The sequence below is a fragment of the Rhineura floridana genome, chromosome 4 (assembly GCF_030035675.1).
Source record: "Rhineura floridana isolate rRhiFlo1 chromosome 4, rRhiFlo1.hap2, whole genome shotgun sequence".
Taxonomy (NCBI): Eukaryota; Metazoa; Chordata; class Lepidosauria; order Squamata; family Rhineuridae; genus Rhineura; species Rhineura floridana.
The window spans coordinates 166424385-166443233 of record NC_084483.1 but is presented as its reverse complement, the minus strand read 5'-3'; the positions used below and the strand labels follow the sequence as shown (position 1 = coordinate 166443233).

The following is an 18849-nucleotide window of genomic DNA, read 5'->3' as shown; positions in this document are numbered from 1 at the left end:
CACCTCACTGTTTTTGCAGCCAGGAGCCTGCTGCTGCGGGTCTCTACTGCAGCAGTTCGTTTGGTGGCGCCTAGCCCCATCCTCGGAGGCAGTGGGGATTCCTCCACCCACCCTGGCTCATTCCTGCAGCTCTTCTCGCCCTCCTGCAGCTCTTAAAGCACACGGAGCGCCCGTTTTCCGTCCCCATACAGCAGCGGCTCCTCCCGCCTGGCCGTTAGGAGTTCCGGGTGTCCTCTCCAGGCCACCATTGCCACCTTTCTTCACGGCCACCATTTTGGTTTTGTTTCCCCCCCGTCTAGTGGATGTCATTTTGTTTCTGGTCCCGTTTCCCACCCTTTTTTGCTCTGCTGCCTAGTTCCCTATTCCCTCAAGGCAGTGTTTTTTGCTTGAGTTCTTTGTTTGTTTCCTTTTTCCTGTCCTTAGGCAAAGCTTTTCCAGAGCAACTGTACTAGGCCTCCTGTTGGAGCTGCATAGCCTGAGCATGCTGTTTTAAAGCGATACCGCACCTTCCCCATTGTGTGTGTGTATCGGGCTCTGTGCGGGCAATACTGATGCAACTTATTTCTTGTGATGCACTAGCCTGGACAGTGCACATTAGCAGTACCGCACCTTCCCCATTGTGTGCGTGTACTTAGCTTGTGGTCCATATTGCATCTCAACTTATTTTTTGGCGCCTTCATCTCACCAGCGCAGTAGCAATACCCACCTATTTTGGGGGCCATAGCGAACCAAACCTATTTTTTGCCTGGCACCCCAGCCTGCACAACACACCTTGTTCTTCACCGTCACATTGCACAGGAGTGATACCGCACCTTCCCCACTGTGTGGGTGTATCCAGACCCTGATATGGCAGATCAGCAACCAGAGGCAGCACAAACCTCAGGAGCAAGTCAACAGTGCAAAGCCCCGGCGCAACACAAAGCGTCTAAGCACAAGCATTCCAAAGCTCTCGCCAAGACAAAACATCTGTCTGCCCACAGTGCTTCCAAGCGGGCCCGATATGTCTTAGCCCTGGCCTTAGAGGAGCCTGCTCATGAAACATTACCTGCTCTTTTTCAATCTCCTGCCAGGTCATCAGAGGACGAGTTTGAAGGTTTCCCTAGTCACACACCTCGGCACTCTGATCTTCCTCTTGCCCCTCTGCCTCCACCAGTGCAGCCACATCTGTCTCCACAGGAGCACACTGTACCTTCTAATAATACCTTGGGGCTACAGTTGTCCCCAGAATTTTTGTCACAGCTGTGAGAGGTACTTGGCTTCCTCTCCCAAGCCCAGCCTCAGTCTCAGGCATACTTATCACCTCAACCAGCAGTCCCACGGCAGTCCACCTCTGCACGACAACCTGGCTATCAGGATGACGTCCCTCCCTCCTTGCCTAACCCATTCGATATCTCCAGAGGCAGACCTGGTGGTGAGCCCTCACGGATGGACTACTCATCCCTTGTGCAGCTAGATCCTGACGAATGGAGTGAAGACTCTGATCTGGACGAGGACTACTCCTATCGCCTCTTCGATTCGGCTGATTACCTTCCCCTTTGCCATAGAGTGTTGGACACCCTGGGCATCCAACCTACACAAATGCAGACCGCTGCTCCACCTGGTCAGCGGAGCACTCGATCCCTGTGCCGGATCCCATCAGTAAGCTGGCCAAAGAGGAATGGGCCTGTCCCCTGCGCCCATGTTGCTTTTCACCGTTAGCCAACAGACTTTATACTTTGGCCCTGGAATTCATGTCTTTCCTGAATGTTCCTGGTGTTGACCAACCGATTTCGAACTTGATTTCTAGGTCCCTCCTTCCAAAAGAAGGAGATTCACAACTCAAGGACCCTTCCGAAAGACGGCTTTACTTCGCACTACGCAAGAACCATGAGGCATCCACCTTTTCCATCCGGGCCTCTGCTGCCTCCTCAATTTTTTCTAGGGCCTCCATGATGTGGCTCGATGAACTGTTGGATGATCCCAATCCGGACCCAGCCACACTGCGAAAAGGCCTAGTCAAGTTGCATAAGGCGGCCGCATTCGTGGCGGATGCCACCTTGGACGGGACCCACCAAGGAGCAAGGGCCCTAGCCGCAGAAGTAGTAGCGCGAAGGACTTTGTGGCTCCAGCACTGGGATGCTGACACCACGGCCAGAACCAACTTGTCCATGGCTCCATACTCAGGGTCGCTTCTCTTTGGGGAAGACGCTCTTAAAGCGGTCTTGGTTGATCCCAAGGACAATCGAAAGCCCACTTTAGCCACAGCCAAGAGAGATGACCGCAGACAGTTTTGGCGTTTTGCCCCATATTGACCCTTCCAGCCCTTTCAGGGGGCTTGGCCTAGGGGGCGGGGCTGAGACGCTCAAACTCCCGATTTCCACGCCTCCAGGCCACCCTGGCACAGACAACGCTTCCAGGGCAGATTCCAGTACCCAGGCCAACAAGTCCCATCCTCCTCATATGGCAGGGGAGCTCGTCAGCGCAAGCAGTTCTGATGCCATTCCCACTGGGGGCAGGCTTCTCTTCGCAAGTTCCTGGCTCCCTCTAACACAGGTCTCCTGGGTCAGAAGCATTTTCTTCCATGGACACAACACAGAGTTTTGGCTGCCACCTCCGGACAGATACTGTCCCTCTCCAGTCTCCAAGTCACATGTGAGGGTCTTGCAGGAGGTCCTACGTCATCTACTCGACATAGCCACAATAGAACCTGTACCACCGGCGGAAAGGTCGCAAGGTGTCTACTTCATTCTGTTTGCGGTTCCCAAGTGAGATTCTTCATGGAGGGCGGTTGTAGACCTCAAATATGTAAACTGTTTTGTCAAGTATCGCCGGTTCAAAATGGAGTCACTGGCATCTATTGTGGAAGCACTACAACAGGGGGACTTTCTGGCATCCATCGATCTGAAGGATACCTACCTCCACCTTCTGATCTGTCTGCCCACAGACGATTCCTAAGATTATGGCTGGGCCAGCACCATTTTCAATACCGGGCCATGCCATTCGGCCTTGCGTTGGCCCCAAGAGTGTTTCTGGGCTCTCCAAGGACCAACAGACAGCTCCATTACACTCTAGAGGTTCTCAGATCTCACGGCTGCCTAGTCAACATCGAAAAGAGCCATCTAGAGCCAACTCAGCGGCTCCAACATCTGGGAGCAATACTGGACACAACCCGAGCCATGGTGTTTCTGTCTCCAGAGCATATCTCCACCATCCAAAGCAAGGCAACCTCATTGGCATGACGTTCAAAGGCGGACGTCATGTTCCTGGCAAAGGTTCTTGGGACGTTAGTCTCCACCATTCACATCGTCCCATGGGCCCGTCATCACACTCGACCTCTTCAATGGGTCCTACTACCTTTTCAGGTGGACATTGCCACCTCAACCCATCGCGTGATCCACCTGAAGCCATCACTGAGAGCGTCTTTTCGCTGGTGGGCGATGCGAACACACCTCAGCGGGGGCACTCCGTTTCGAGAACCAGACAGAGTCATAATAACCACTGATGCCAGTCTAACCGGATGCAGAGCCCCACTGCAACTCCAGCTTTTTCCAGGACGTATGGTCCAGAGCGGAGCAACGTCATAATGTGAATTGGCTGGAACTCAGAGCTGTCCATCTGGCCCTCCGCCACCTCCAACCAATATTCTCATTGCAACATGTTCTAATCCGAACAGACAACACGTGTGAAATCAGATCTGAACAGCCAGGGGGGCATCAGGTCTCGAGCCCTCCAGGCAGAGGCGACCCTAATCTTTGACTGGGCTGAGAATCATCCACTGTCACTAGGGGCGGAACATCTCAGCTGGGTGCTGAATGTGACCACCGATTGGCTCAGCAGGCAGCATGTAAGTCCAGGAGAATGGAAACTCCATACGATGGTGTTCGACCTCCTCCAGCAATGGTTCGGCACCCTCTCGGTGGATCTCTTCGCGTTGAGCCACAATCACCAGCTGCCCCGCTACTTCTCGAGGTACCTGGACTCAACGGCGGAAGCAGTGGACGCCCTGACAGCACCCTGGCCAGGCGGTCTCCTGTACGCCTTTCCACCAATATTCCTCCTGGGCAGGACGTTGAGGAAACTGCAGCATGAGGGTGCTCAGCTCCTCCTGATAGCTCCACGCTGGCCGCACCAACCGTGGTTCTCAGACCTCCTCTCACTGTCAGTCTGGCCGGATCTACTCTCTCAGGGACCGATCTGGCACCCAGACCCAGCCTGGCTGAGTCTGACAGTCTGGCGTTTGAACGGAGGCAACTGAGGGCCGCTGGCTTACCTCCAGGCGTTATGGACACCATCTTGGCTTCTAGAAGACCATCAATGACGCGTATATACCAGAGTACTTGGCGTGCCTTTTCCAGCTGGTGCACCTCCAAGGGTATCTTGCCCTCTCAGGCCACTGTGCAGCAGGTGTTACAGTTCCTCTACAGAGGGCTCAGAATGGGTCTGAGACCGAACACCTTGCGTTGTCATGCCTCCACTATCTCATCTATCCTGTCCGTCTCTTCATCAGCTGTCCCTGTGGGTTCTCACCCCCTCATGAAACGCTTTCTGAAAGGAGCCACACGTCTTTCTCCACCTGTGCGCCACCACTTTCCTTCCTGGAGTCTCTCGAAGGTCCTAAAAGCACCCTCCATTTGAACCTCTTGCATCTATCCCCCTCCGGCTGCTGTCCTTCAAGGTGCTGTTCCTGGTCGCTATATCATCGGCGAGAAGGGTCTCAGAGCTGGGAGCTTTGTCATCTGCACACCATCTCTGCATCTTTCATAAGGACTCAGTGGTGTTGCGGCCAGACCAATCCTTCTTTCCCAAAGTCAACTCAGCTTTTCACTGTAACCAGGACATTGTTCTTCCGTCATTCTGTCCAAGGCCAGTCCTTTTGGTGTACCGCCCACCTTGCTGCCCAATGGCTTCCCTAACTGAGCTGGCGGAAGTGGTCTCGGATATATTGTTGAGGTCCCCCAGACTAATAGTACTGGGGGATTTCAACATTCATGCCGAGACCACTTTGTCTGGCGCGGCTCAGGACTTCATGGCTTCCATGACAGCCATGGGGCTGTCTCAATACGTTAGTGGTCCAACACATGTATCGGGGCACACTCTAGACCTTGTTTTTGCTACTGAGCATGGGGAAAGTGATCTGGATGTGGGGAGTTTTATAACACTCCCTTTGTCATGGACAGACCACTGCTTGCTGAAGTTTAGACTTTCAGTAACCTCTTCCCTCTGCAAGGGTGGGGGACTTATTAAAATGGTCCGCCCCCGGAGACTAATGGATCCTGAAGGTTTTCAAAGGGCTCTGGGGGATTTTCCGGCTGATAGGACTGGCGCTCCTGCTGAAGCCCTGGTCGCTCTGTGGAATACGGAGATGACCCGGGCTGTAAACACGATCGCTCCTGCACGCCCTCTCCTGTGTAGAGCTCATACAGCTCCATGGTATACTCCGGAGCTGAGAGCGATGAAGCAAGATAGGAGGAGGCTTGAGTGGAAATGGAGACGAACTCCCGACGGATACAATTATGCGCTGGTTAGTGCTTCGACTAAGCTCTACGTAGGAGCAGTGAAGGCAGCTAAAAAACATCATTTTGCTGCCACTATTAAATCATCTCTTTGCCGCCCAGCGGAGCTCTTTCGAGTTGTCCGGGGGCTTCTCCATTCAAACCCTCCGGACACGGTGGAATCATCGGAGGCCCGCTGTAATCAGTTTGCCGATCACTTCCAGAATAAGATCTCATGTATCCGCCAGGACCTAGACTCTCAAGTTATAGCAGTAGATCCTAGTGAGATGTCCGGAGCACAGTCTTGTCCTGTTTTGTTGGATGAGCTTCAGTTGGTTCAACTCGAGGACGTGGACAAGGTGCTTGGACAGGTACGTGCAACCACTTCGGTACTGGATCCTTGCCCCTCCTGGCTGATAAAAACTAGTAGGAATGGAACAGGTAGCTGGGCCAAGGAAGTGATAAATGCCTCTTTACGAGAGGGAGTGGTCCCGGGCTGTCTGAAAGAGGCAGTGGTGAGACCACTCCTGAAAAAGCCTTCCTTGGACCCAGACAATTTTAACAGCTACAGGCCAGTGGCGAATGTTCCATTCCTGGGCAAGGTCTTGGAACGGGTGGTTGCTGGCCAGCTCCAGGCGCTATTGGATGAAACTGATTATCTAGATCCATTTCAATCGGGTTTTAGGCCCGGTTTTGGCACTGAGACAGCCTTGGTCGCCCTGTACGATGACCTATGTCGGGAAAAAGACAGAGGGAGTGTAACTCTGTTGATTCTCCTTGATCTCTCAGCGGCTTTTGATACCATCGACCATGGTATCCTTCTGGAGAGGCTCGCGGAGTTGGGAGTTGGAGGTACTGCTTGGCAGTGGTTCCGCTCCTACTTGGCGGGTCGTCTCCAGAAGGTAGTGCTTGGGGAACATTGCTCGACACCGCGGGCTCTCCAATATGGGGTCCCGCAGGGGTCAGTTTTGTCCCCCCTGCTTTTTAATATCTACATGAAGCCGTTGGGAGAGGTCATCAGGAGTTTTGGAGTGCGTTGTCATCAGTATGCTGATGACACGCAGCTCTACTTCTCCTTTTCATCTTCTTCAGGTGAGGCTGTCGATTTGCTGAACCGTTGCCTGGCCTCGACAATGGACTGGATGAGAGTTAACAAACTGAAGCTCAATCCAGACAAGACTGAGATGCTGTTGGTGGACGGGTTCTCTGATTGGATGGTGGATATATACCCTGTCCTGGACGGGGTTACATTCCCCCTAAAGGACCGGGTTCGTAGTCTGGGAGTCTTTTTAGACTCTTCCCTCTCACTTGAGGCTCAAGTAGCCTCGGTGGTTAGGAATGCGTTTTACCAACTTCGGTTGGTAGCCCAGCTACGTCCCTATTTGAGTAAAGAGGACCTTACATCAGTGGTACATGCTCTGGTAACCTCACGTTTGGATTACTGTAATGCGCTTTACGTAGGGCTACCTTTGAAGACAGTTCGGAAGCTACAACTAGTGCAAAATGCGGCGGCCAGATTGCTGACAAGGACCAAGCGGTCCGAGCATATAACACCTGTTCTGGCCAGCTTGCACTGGTTGCCAATATGTTTCCGGGCTAGATTCAAAGTGTTGGTATTAACCTATAAAGCCTTATACGGTGCGGGACCACGATACCTTGCGGAACGCCTCTTCCGATATGAACCGGCCCGTGCACTACGTTCTGCTACGAAGGCCCTCCTCCGGGTTCCAACTCACAGGGAGGCCCGGAGGGTGATGACAAGATTTAGGGCCTTCTCAGTGGTGGCCCCCGAACTATGGAACAGTCTCCCTGAGGAAGTACGCCTGGCGCCGACTCTGCTCTCCTTCCGGCGCCAGGTCAAAACCTTCCTATTCTCTGAAGCATTTTAAGTTACACGGATTTAATTTTAAAAATGTTTATTGTGTTGGATTGTTGCTTGTATTTTAGTATTGTTTTGTTATTTATTGTATTTTTATGCTGTTTTATGTTCACCGCCCAGAGAGCTATTGCTAGTCGGGCGGTATATAAATTTAATAAATAAAAAAAATAAAATAAATCCATTGGAGAAGTCCTGGCATTCACTAGATGTTCACAGAGCTCTCAAAATCTACCTCTCTCGCACCCAAGACATCAGGCTCTCTGAGTCGTTATTTATATCCTTTCACCCTAGGACCGTGGGAAAAAAGGTTTCCAAATCCACTTTGTCCTGTTGGTTGCGGGCTTCTATTGCTCTGGCTTATGAGTCCCTTAATCTCCCTGTGCCGACTAACATCACGGCCCACTCCACCGGATCAGCAGCCACTTCGGCTGCCTTCGCAACCAACGCGCCCATTGTAGATATTTGTAGGGCTGTGGTTTGGTCTACCCCTAATTCCTTTGTGAAGCATTATAAGATTGACCGTTACACTTCTACTGACACCTCCTTCGGTAGGCGCGTCCTGCAACATGTCCTTTATGATTAGTAAGCAGTTGGTGGTCCCTCCCTATTGGGGGGCTGCTTTGGTACATCCCAAAGTGATGGCAGGCTACTGTGGAAAATGGTCCACTGGCCTCACCTGAAGGATGATTTTCACAGGTAGCCTGCCGTCACGGCCCTCCCTGTTGGAGGAGATCTGGATGTTCTGTTCCACCTTTTATATCCTGGCTGTTGTGCAGCCTTCTTGTTCTGCTCTGTTTGGTTACATCAAAACCTTTAAGATTCTGTTCAACTGCATATGCCTCTCTGTTGTTCTCGGGGACATTGTCTCTATTTTCCTTGTTTCTGGGCCTGTGGGTTTTTTGTTCCTTTCAGACATGCCACTTTGGACTCGTTGCGAATGAAACTGGAGTGGGAGGGGCCGGACGCCCTAGGTTTTGACTACAGTGCATTCTTGCCTTCAGACACTAGATGGCAGTATAACCCAAAGTGATGGCAGGCTACCTGTGAAAATCACCTTTTAGGTGAGGACAATGGACCATTCTTGGCCTCCTGGCTCTTGAGCTATATTGTTTTCCAGTGCTACTTAACACCTATATGAAGCTATTGGAAGTGGTCTTTAGGAGATTTAGAGTGAGATGTCATCACTACACTGCTGATACTCAACTCTATGTCTGTGTAACAGAGAATTGGGAGTGACTGTGCAGGTGCTGGAGTAGTGTCTGGATTCATGGTGGGCTAGATGAGGAGCTAACAAACTGTGTGAATTCTGGCAAGATGGAAGCTCTGTGAGTGAGTGGTTCCCAAGTTTGGGAAGTCAAATCAGTTGCCTGTTCTGGATGGGCCTGCACTATCCCTGAAGAGCAGGTGCATAGTCTGGGGGTGCTCCTAGATGCAATTCTTTTACTTGAGGTGCAAGTGTTATCGGTATCTAGGAGTGCCTTTTACCAGCTTCAGTAGGTTGGCCACAGTTGTTCATGCATTAGTAATCTCAGGGGTAGATTACTGCAATGCACTTTCTATATAAGTAGGTCACTGAATTCTGCAGGAGAGTCTGTCCTTTAAGGCCCTAAAATATCAGAAGCCCACTCCACAGCAACATGGAACAGGGCTTTCAGTGTGGCTGCCCGTTTTGTGGAACAGTATTCCTGTTCAGATATGACAGGTGCACAGTATTTGTAGTTTTGAAAACAACTTGAAGACATTTTTCTTTCAACATGCTTTTGGGTCTCTTTGTTGGATGTTTGTTGATAATGTTTTTAAACCTATCTTTAGTTGTTTTATTGTATGATTATTAATCTCATTAAAATTTATATGAAATGCAATTTATTAATAATAATAGTAGTAATAATTATGTAAAAGCTATTTTCCAACTGTTGTCTGAAGAAACCTGGAGTTACTTGAAAATGTATTCTCATTCTCCAGTGGGAAGCTAAGCAATGGTAGTCCTCTGCAGTGTAAAGGATTTCATTATGCTTATTGTATCCCTCCTTGATAAAGTGGGAAGTATAAGAAATCTGAAAACCATGGAGAGTATAAGCAAGATGTTGCAAAATAAATGGACAATACCCTGATACATCTAACCTGGCATACACAAAGTGGCCTTGGCCACACCTTTTGACAAAGCAACAAAATAGGCCCCAACCCTTGCGTTACCAGTATTTCTGAAACACTGTTTTCATGAGGTATTTTGAGAAGTTCCAGGTTACGTCTCTCCTTCCAAGTTCTAACATCCAATTCATCTTTATCTTTTGTGTAACAGCAAATATATACAGCCTGTAATATGTTGAAGAATAGCAAGTAAAATTCATAGTTTTAGGTTGGACTTGAATGTGGACGATAGTCTTTTCCTCCCAGCTTGTCTGGCTGACCTGAAGGGCTTGCATATTGTATCCTCCTTGATACATCTGGACATGTGCCATGAAAAATAAAGAGATGGCATTCCAGTGCTTTCTTTTATTTATTAGATTGTTCTTTTTTTCTGATCTTGCATGTATGAGTGTTTTTATCTGGAAACAATCAAATGTGAATTATCCTGTTTTATGGAATGCCAGGTCATGAGATTGTTTAACAAAATTAAGGCCATATTAAATCTTTTATAATGATCAGGAGAATTCTAAATCCTGCTATTTTTTTTATCTGTGCTATAAAATGATTGCTTATAAACAATTTCAATATGACTCAAAACCAGAATGCTTGGATGTCCAAAATGTGTCTGGCTTTCAAATGCTTAAACACATGTGTTAACTGACTTAGTAAGACTAATCCTATGATAAATATTGGGAAAGTATACAAGTGTATTCAGGATTGGTCCTTTGTTATGCATTCCAAGTAGGAAATTTGACTAGTGATTAATGTACATCTGGACTCGCATCTTAATTCTGAGACTTTTCAAGCCTAACTGATGAGTATCCTGGCCCTCTAAACAGCAGTGTGCCTGTTGCAGTTGCTAAACTTGTCATAAGAACTCACTCAGAATTCTTCCCACATTCCCTGTGCAAAACTGGTGCAAGAAAATGGTATGGGAACCAATTCAGAAGACTGGGCTGAAAAAATGTTTACATAAGTATTAGACCATGCTACAGTTTGTGTCAGTTAATTTGTAAGCATGTCTAGGAAAATAACTTTTCTGTAGTCATCAGGAATTTTAAGATATGTGTGATGTCCCTACAGACATTGTACTTTATGGGTAGCTTTAATGTTTACCGTTGTTCATTCAGGGCAGTCTTGTCAAGCGACTGAGATATTCAGGGACCACATAAATTCTGAACCTAGCCTCTTATTGTCTGGCTGCGTTGTTGCCTTTTCTTGATCTGGTGTAGAGAGAAATTATAGTCCTGAATGAGAATTGGCTAAATGAAAGAAGCAATATTTAATTATAGTTTTGTCCATGTAAGCCAGTCTGTTATATGTCAATTGATTTTTCTCCTCTTGGATGTAAATAAAGATAAAGTCAAGATTTCCAGATGAGCAAACTGTCTCAGTGGGCACTCACATTTGTATAAAGGTAGCTACAGCAGCATGCTCAGCTGAGAATTCCCAATGCTTATATTTTACTTTGCTTTCAGTTTGTAGAAAAATCTATTACTGCTTTTCATGTCTTCCCTTGTGGCCTGGAGAAGTGAACTAATCCTGACCAAGTATATTGACTTTTTTGTATGTGTTCAAATGAATCCTCAAGCAGTAAATGTAGTCGCCAAAGTAAGTTATCTTTAAAATTGCATCTCATTAGCTTATCACTGGCTATAAACCACCGATTGGTTAATTTAAATTACTCTTGTTTAAATGTGCATAAGGGAAGGACAGAGCTCAAATTGTGTTCAATTAAGGATATAAAATATTGGTACCAAATCACAAAAATGCATCTTAGGAAAGCCCACAGTTGGAACTAATTTTTTAGGGGTGGTTAGGAGGTTTTTTGTGGGCAATGAAAATGTTAAAATTGTTGTTCGGCTTTGCACTTCTGCTTTTTATTATAATTCTATATGTCTTTCTTTACACAGATACGATCCCATGCTCAGTTTGGTGATCTCTGCCAGAGGACCACTGCTGCTTCATGCTGTCCCAGCTGGACATTAGGCAATTATATTGCCATTTTAAACAACAGATCATCCTGTCAAACAGTTGTAGAGAAAGATATTTCTCACACTCTTAAACAGCTCCGTACATGTGCCAAATACTATTATAATGGGACCCTGGGGCCAGATTGCTGGGATATGGCAGCCAGAAGGAAGGACCAACTCAAGTGTACAAATGTGCCTCGTAAATGTACAAAGTACAATGCTGTTTACCAGATCCTCCACTACCTAGTAGACAAAGATTTTCTAAGCCCAAAGACCACGGACTATGTCTTACCAGCTTTAAAGTACAGCATGCTTTTTTCACCTACTGAAAAAGGGGAGAGCATGATGAATATCTATTTGGATAACTTTGAGAACTGGAACTCTTCAGATGGAGTAACCACCATCACAGGGATTGAGTTTGGAATAAAGCATAATTTATTCCAAGATTATCTTTTAATGGATACTGTGTATCCTGCTATAGCCATTGTGATTGTTCTCTTAGTCATGTGCATATATACCAAGTCCATGTTTATCACACTGATGACTATGTTTGCAATAATTAGTTCCTTAATTGTTTCTTACTTTCTTTATCGTGTAGTATTTAATTTTGAATTTTTCCCTTTTATGAACCTCACTGCACTGATTATTCTTGTTGGTATTGGAGCAGATGATGCTTTTGTCTTGTGTGATGTGTGGAACTACACAAAATTTGATAAGTCTCATGGTGCAACATCAGAGACAGTGAGCATCACCCTGCAACATGCTGCTCTTTCAATGTTTGTCACCAGTTTTACCACCGCTGCTGCCTTCTATGCCAATTATGTCAGCAATATTACAGCAATCAGATGTTTTGGCATTTATGCTGGCACCGCCATATTGGTGAACTATGTATTAATGGTAACATGGTTACCTGCAGTTGTCGTGTTACACGAACGGTATCTACTCAATATATTTAGTTGCTTCAGAAAGCCTCAGTCAAGTGTATACAGTAACAAAAGCTGCTGGACAGTGCTGTGCCATATGTTCCGCAAGGTTATCTTTGCAGTCTCAGAAGCATCCAGGATATTTTTTGAGAAAGTGTTGCCATGCATTGTTATCAAGTTTCGCTATATTTGGTTGGTCTGGTTCCTAGCCTTAACTGTTGGGGGAGCATATATAGTGTGTGTGAATCCAAAGATGAAGCTGCCATCACTGGAGCTCTCAGAGTTTCAGGTGTTCAGGTCTTCTCATCCTTTTGAACGCTATGATGCTGAGTACAAAAAGCTGTTTATGTTTGAACGTGTCCATCATGGAGAGGAGCTGCATATGCCTATCACTATTATCTGGGGCGTCTCTCCTGAGGATAATGGAGACCCTCTAAATCCTAAAAGTAAAGGAAAGCTGAAACTAGACAGCACTTTCAGTATTGCAAGCCCAGATTCACAGCTCTGGATTTTACAGTTTTGCCAGAAGCTAAGAAATCAGACTTTTTTCTATCAAACAGAAGAGCAAGACTTCACGAGCTGCTTTATTGAGACGTTTAAACAGTGGATGGAAAATCAGGATTGTGATGAGCCAGCTCTTTATCCATGCTGCAGTCACTGGAGCTTTCCCTACAAACAGGAGGTTTTTGAGTTATGCATCAAGAGGGCAATCATGGAACTTGAAAGAAGCACAGGGTACCATTTAGACAGCAAAACCCCAGGGCCTCGATTTGACATAAATGATACCATCAGAGCAGTAGTACTGGAGTTTCAAAGCACCTACCTCTTCACCTTGGCCTATGAGAAGATGCATGAGTTCTACAGAGAGGTAGATACATGGATTACAAATGAGCTTAGTACTGCTCCTGAGGGTCTAAGCAGTGGTTGGTTTGTGAGTAATCTTGAGTTCTATGATCTCCAGGACAGTCTCTCTGATGGTACTTTGATTGCCATGGGTCTTTCAGTTGCTGTTGCATTCAGTGTAATGCTGCTTACAACATGGAATATAATACTAAGTCTTTATGCAATAGTCTCAATAGCAGGAACCATTTTTGTCACCGTTGGATCTTTGGTTCTTCTAGGTTGGGAGCTAAATGTGTTGGAGTCTGTCACCATTTCTGTTGCTGTTGGCTTATCTGTAGACTTTGCTGTTCATTATGGAGTTGCTTATCGCTTAGCTCCTGATCCTGACCGAGAAGGGAAAGTAATCTTCTCCCTAAGCCGCATGGGTTCAGCAATTGCTATGGCTGCACTGACCACATTTGTAGCTGGAGCAATGATGATGCCTTCCACTGTTTTAGCATACACTCAGCTTGGCACCTTCATGATGCTTATAATGTGCATTAGTTGGGGTTTTGCAACCTTCTTCTTCCAGTGTATGTGTCGTTGCCTTGGGCCTCAAGGTACTTTTGGTCAGATTCCTTTGCCAAAAAGACTACAGTGTAGTGCCTTTTCCCAGGCATTGTCAGGAAACAGAGGAGATGGGGAACAAAACAAAACTCAGCCTGTCAGTAAATATCAGTTGGACTGTAGAGGTCAAAAAACAGACATGGAGCATGAGCATTATGAGTTAGAGCCTTTAGCGTGCCATACCAACAACTGCAGTGCATCAGAGAAGAGAACCTATGAAGAAACGCACATCTGCTCTGAGCTCTTTGATGGTAGGCTTGCAAATGAACATGTTCTTCCCCAGTCAACATATAACAACAAACTGAACATAAGCAGTAACAGTGAATCTAGAACAGCCATGTCTTCTGGTGAGCAGGGCACCACTTGCCAGTTCTTGTGTCAAAACCAGCAGTGGAATTGTTCAGATGAATATAAGCACGTGAGCATGAAATGGATCCCCCACTCATGTCAGCAGTTAAATGAAACTTTATGCTACCACTGTTCTCCTTCATCTGGAAATGTGCATATCCAGAGTTCTGTAGTTCCTATAAATGCTTTGCATCATTCTTCTGACAGTTATGTGAACACTGTCCAGCAAGTTCTCCACTGTAACTGTCTACACAGCAGGTTAAAAAGACCCCCAATTCAGAATTCACTCCCTAGAAACATTTTTCTCCATTCTGTGCAACATTTTCAATCCCACAGTCTTCCAAACACTGAGAACTTGAGAATTCTTCCAAAGGAAGAAAGTTCTTCCCCGTTTACCTGCAAAAGTGTTGGTTCACTAATGAAACCTTGTTGTGAAATGGAGAACAGCATGTCCAATAATCAAAAGGGGCTCTGTAATAACTGCAGAGACAAATGGGATATAAGGGTCACTGAAGTCAATGGGAATGAAAAAAAAATTCTTGCATCAAAGCAAAATAAGCAAGCTGAAACTGAGGGTGTCCAGAACTTACAAACTGCTCCAGGTGTGAAGGCTGACCAGAATGAGTGGAAATATAAAGAGAACACTACAGCAGTAGAGGCTGGTTATGAGTCTTGCCCTGAAAATTCACAATATTGTAACAGAACCATAACAATAAAGTGCAATTCTGTTGAGTGTCATATGCCAAACACTGATGCCCATGTGCCTGTTCTGTTAGCTCACCCAGAACTTTCCAATGAAAGTTTGCTAATAAAAACACTATAATAATGAGCTTGCTGGTTCTGTCTTTTCTTAAAAAAAGAAGTAAAAACCTGCTCAAACTCAAACAGGAAAAAAACCCCTAAAGTTAACATTCTGGAATTTAAAAACCTACTTAAAAAGAAAACAATGTTAAACAGTTCTGTTAACTCATTACCAGTTGATTAGCTATTGCTCTCAGGAATGTGAAACCATGTGTTAGTTTAGAACTTGTTGTATAAATGCACTGGAGGTTGTTGTTTTTCCACCAAGCTGAAAAATAAAATATTACAAATATCTTTTCCCTGGAACTTTTGGCAAGAGATTAGTCTTGGGTTATGATTATGCTATATCATTCAGCTATTACCCTATTATCATTCTCCTATTTAATTACTTGGGATCAGCTAGAAACATCGTCATTGAAGGATTAGCAAGGGTAACAAAATGATAAACAAAAATAAAATACAGAATCTCCTTTCTTTTTTTAATATTACTGTCAAAACAGTTCCTTAGAATCTAACCAATCTGCTTTTACCATGCAAACTTTTTTCATGTTGATTTCAATCTGAGGACATAGAAGCTTAAAATGGCACCAAAGCACATTAGCTGTTAGTATGTTGTGATAAATAAAAATATCCAAATGTATTATTTGCATTGCATTCAAGAAGAACACTGAACTCAAGCACAAACGCAAATTGTACAAACACCAAATGCCACCAATTTGTTTCATAACTCAAGGAATAGAACCATTGCAGAAATTAGTTCAACAAATGTCAACAGTCATAAATTTGGGGGGGGGGTTGTATGTGTGTGCTTCTGACCTTACTTTTTCTCTTATATTTTCCTTCTTTTTTGCCATAAATGAATGATGTGGACACCCATGTGAATAGCGATTAAAATATAACAAAAATAGATCTTGGGAAAAACCAGGTAAATCTCAACAATCGCCAAGTGTCTTCAGTCAGCAAACTTCCCTGGATTTCTGGCAAATGATTCCATAAAAGCAAGATGATGCCAAACTTTATGGAGAAATTGCTGGGTTGCTTCCATGATTACAGCAAATATCCTATACCCTCCTTTTCTAAGACTGCAGAATGAATGTGTGTACTATTTATTTATTTAATTGCATTTCTAAACCGCCCTATAGCTAACAGCTCCCAGGGCAGTGTACAACATGATAAAACCACAATATTTAAAATACAAGCAAGTGTGTATTGCGCATACAATTATAAAACATTTAAAAACAGAGTAAAAGAAAATAAACATAAGATTAAATTAAAATAAAAAGCTTAAAATGCCTGGGTGAAGAGGTGGGTTTTTACCTGGCGCCGAAAAGATGACAGAGAAGGCTCCAGGCGTATCTCATCTGGGAGGGCATTCCATAATTCAGGGGCCACCACCAAAAAGGCCCTAGATCTTGTTACTGTTCTCCAGGCCTCTGTATGAGTTGAGATCCGGAGAAGGGCCTTAGACGTCGAGCGGAGTGAACGGGTAGGAACATAGCGAGAGAGGTGTTCCATCAGATATTGCGGTCCAGTGCCGTTAAGGGCTTTATAGGTAAGGACCAACACTTTGAATCTGGCCCGGAAACGTATTGGAAGCCAGTGCAGTTGGGCCAGAATAGGTGTTATGTGGTCGAATTTCTTCGTCCCAGTAAGAACTCTGGCCGCGGCATTCTGCACTAGCTGAAGTTTCCGAATCGTTTTCAAAGGTAACCCTACGTAGAGAGCATTACAGTAATCCAATCTAGAGGTTACCAGAGCATGAATAACTGAGGCTAGGTTCTCCCTGTCCAGATAGGGTTGTAGTTGGGCTACCAGCCAAAGCTGGTAGAATGCATTTCGTGCCACCGAGGCTACTTGGGCCTCGAGTGACAGAAGCGGATCTAATAAGATCCCCAAACTACGGACCTGTTCCTTTAGGGGGAGTGTAACCCCATCTAGGGCAGGTCTGACATCAACCATCTGAGCAGAGGGCCCCCCGACCAACAGCATCTCAGTCTTGTCAGGATTGAGTTTCAGTTTGTTAGCTCTCATCCAGTCCATTATCGCGGCCAGGCAGCGGTTCAGTACAGCAACAACCTCACCTGAAGAAGATGAGAAGGAGAAATAGAGCTGCGTATCATCAGCATATTGCTGGAAGCGCACTCCAAAACTCCTGATGACCTCGCCCAGCGGCTTCATATAGATATTAAAAAGCAATGGGGGACAGAACTGAGCCCTGCGGGACCCCATATTGTAGCACCCAGGGACTCGAGTAATGTTCCCCAAGCATCACCCTCTGGAGACGATTCCCAAGATAGGAGCACAGCCACTGCCAAGCAGTGCCTCCAACTCCTAAATCCGTGAGTCGCCCCAGAAGGATACCATGGTCGATGGTATCAAAAGCCGCCGAGAGATCAAGGAGAACCAACAGAGTTACACTCCCTCTGTCTTTCTCCCGACAGAGGTCATCATACAGGACGACCAAGGCTGTTTCTGTACCAAACCCCGGCCGAAAGCCGGATTGAAATGGATCCAGATAATCAGTTTCATCCAAAAGGGCCTGGAGTTGGCGAGCGACCACACGCTCTAGAACCTTGCCCAGAAATGGAACATTTGCTACCGGCCTATAGTTGTTAAAATTGTCAGGGTCCAAGGAGGGCTTTTTTAGGAGCGGTCTCACTACCGCCTGTTTCAGGCAAAGTGGAACCACTCCCTCTCGTAAGGAGGCATTAATCACCTCCTTGGCCCAGCCGGCCGTTCCATTTCTGCTAGCTTTTATTAGCTACGAGGGGCAAGGGTCCAGAGTGGAAGTGGTCGCCCGTACCTGTCCAAGCACCATGTCCACATCCTCGAGCTGTACCAACTGAAACTCATCCAATAAAACAGGACAAGACTGTGTTCTGGACACCTCATTAGATTCAACTGTTGCAATATTGGAGTCAAGGTCCTGACGGATGTTTATGATCTTATCTTGGAAGTGCCTCGCAAACTCATTACAGCGGGCTATTGATGGTAATATTGCGTCCGGAGGACCAGAGTGTAAAAGTCTCCGGACAACTTTGTAAAGTTTTAATCTTGCTATTTTCTCCCTGCATAATTCAATCTAAACAAACAATTGTCATTGCTCTCTTTTGGAGAGGACAGGGCATGTGAGGAGTATCTCCAGCACTGCTTCATCACCAGCACAATGGCAGTTCAGTACTGGAAAGGGACATGGCCCACTGGCAGGAACTCTAAACAGGAGCACTCCACACCCCCCAAAAAATATGGCTTTAAAGGGGATTGCCAGTACTTTGAACTGTGCCTGAAATAGGCAGCCAGTATAGTTTTCAAAGCGTTGCTGATAGTACAACTCTCATTATACAAGTTGTTTCCAATACATCAGCAAGGCGAAAAGGCATAACTGGAAACTAAGGCCTATTGCTTGTTTGAGATCTTTATCACCCAAATCCATCCTAAAATAAAACATTTTGTGACTTCTGATCTGTCATATCTGCTGTAGCTTACTTTAATGCTCAAGGAATCTTTATTTAGAAGATTTATAACTCTCTTGGTTGTAATTCTGAAAGCACTAAAATACAACAGAAAAACAGCCAAATCAGAACCAGGAGAACAGACTAATTTAAAAAATGCTAAAACATAAAGAGCCTGTCCAAATAACATTTTAAACCAGCTGTTTAAAAGGGGGAAATTCCGGGTTGCAGAATTTAGGAGCCATGTCTGAAAGAGATTGTTCAGCAGTAGCCAGCAGATGGTGGGACCAGTGGCAGGTTCTCAGAGTGGGAAGGCATATGAGAAAAGGAACACCCATCCCTGGCCCAGATTATAATAGGCTTTAAAGCTATGCACCAACACAGCCCAGGAACAAATCAGCAACAAGTGGAGTTTGTATGCATCCT

At 45.8% G+C, this 18849-nt stretch overlaps 1 protein-coding gene across 10 annotated transcripts in view; it reads left to right on the top strand.

Annotated features, from left to right (window-relative positions):
• The window catches only part of DISP1 (dispatched RND transporter family member 1), a 157655-nt gene extending 142390 nt beyond the window's left edge, over positions 1-15265 (top strand). For 9 of the 10 annotated variants that reach the window (XM_061625117.1, XM_061625114.1, XM_061625119.1 and 6 more), the window contains one exon: positions 11391-15265. In XM_061625117.1, coding sequence (XP_061481101.1) covers positions 11391-14993 — 3603 coding nt within the window. In that variant the 3' untranslated portion in view covers positions 14994-15265. Of the gene's footprint in view, positions 1-10977; positions 11089-11390 lie in introns of those variants that run through there. The other variant, XM_061625122.1, reaches the window with a different exon arrangement.
• The last annotated feature ends 3584 nt before the right edge of the window (positions 15266-18849 follow it).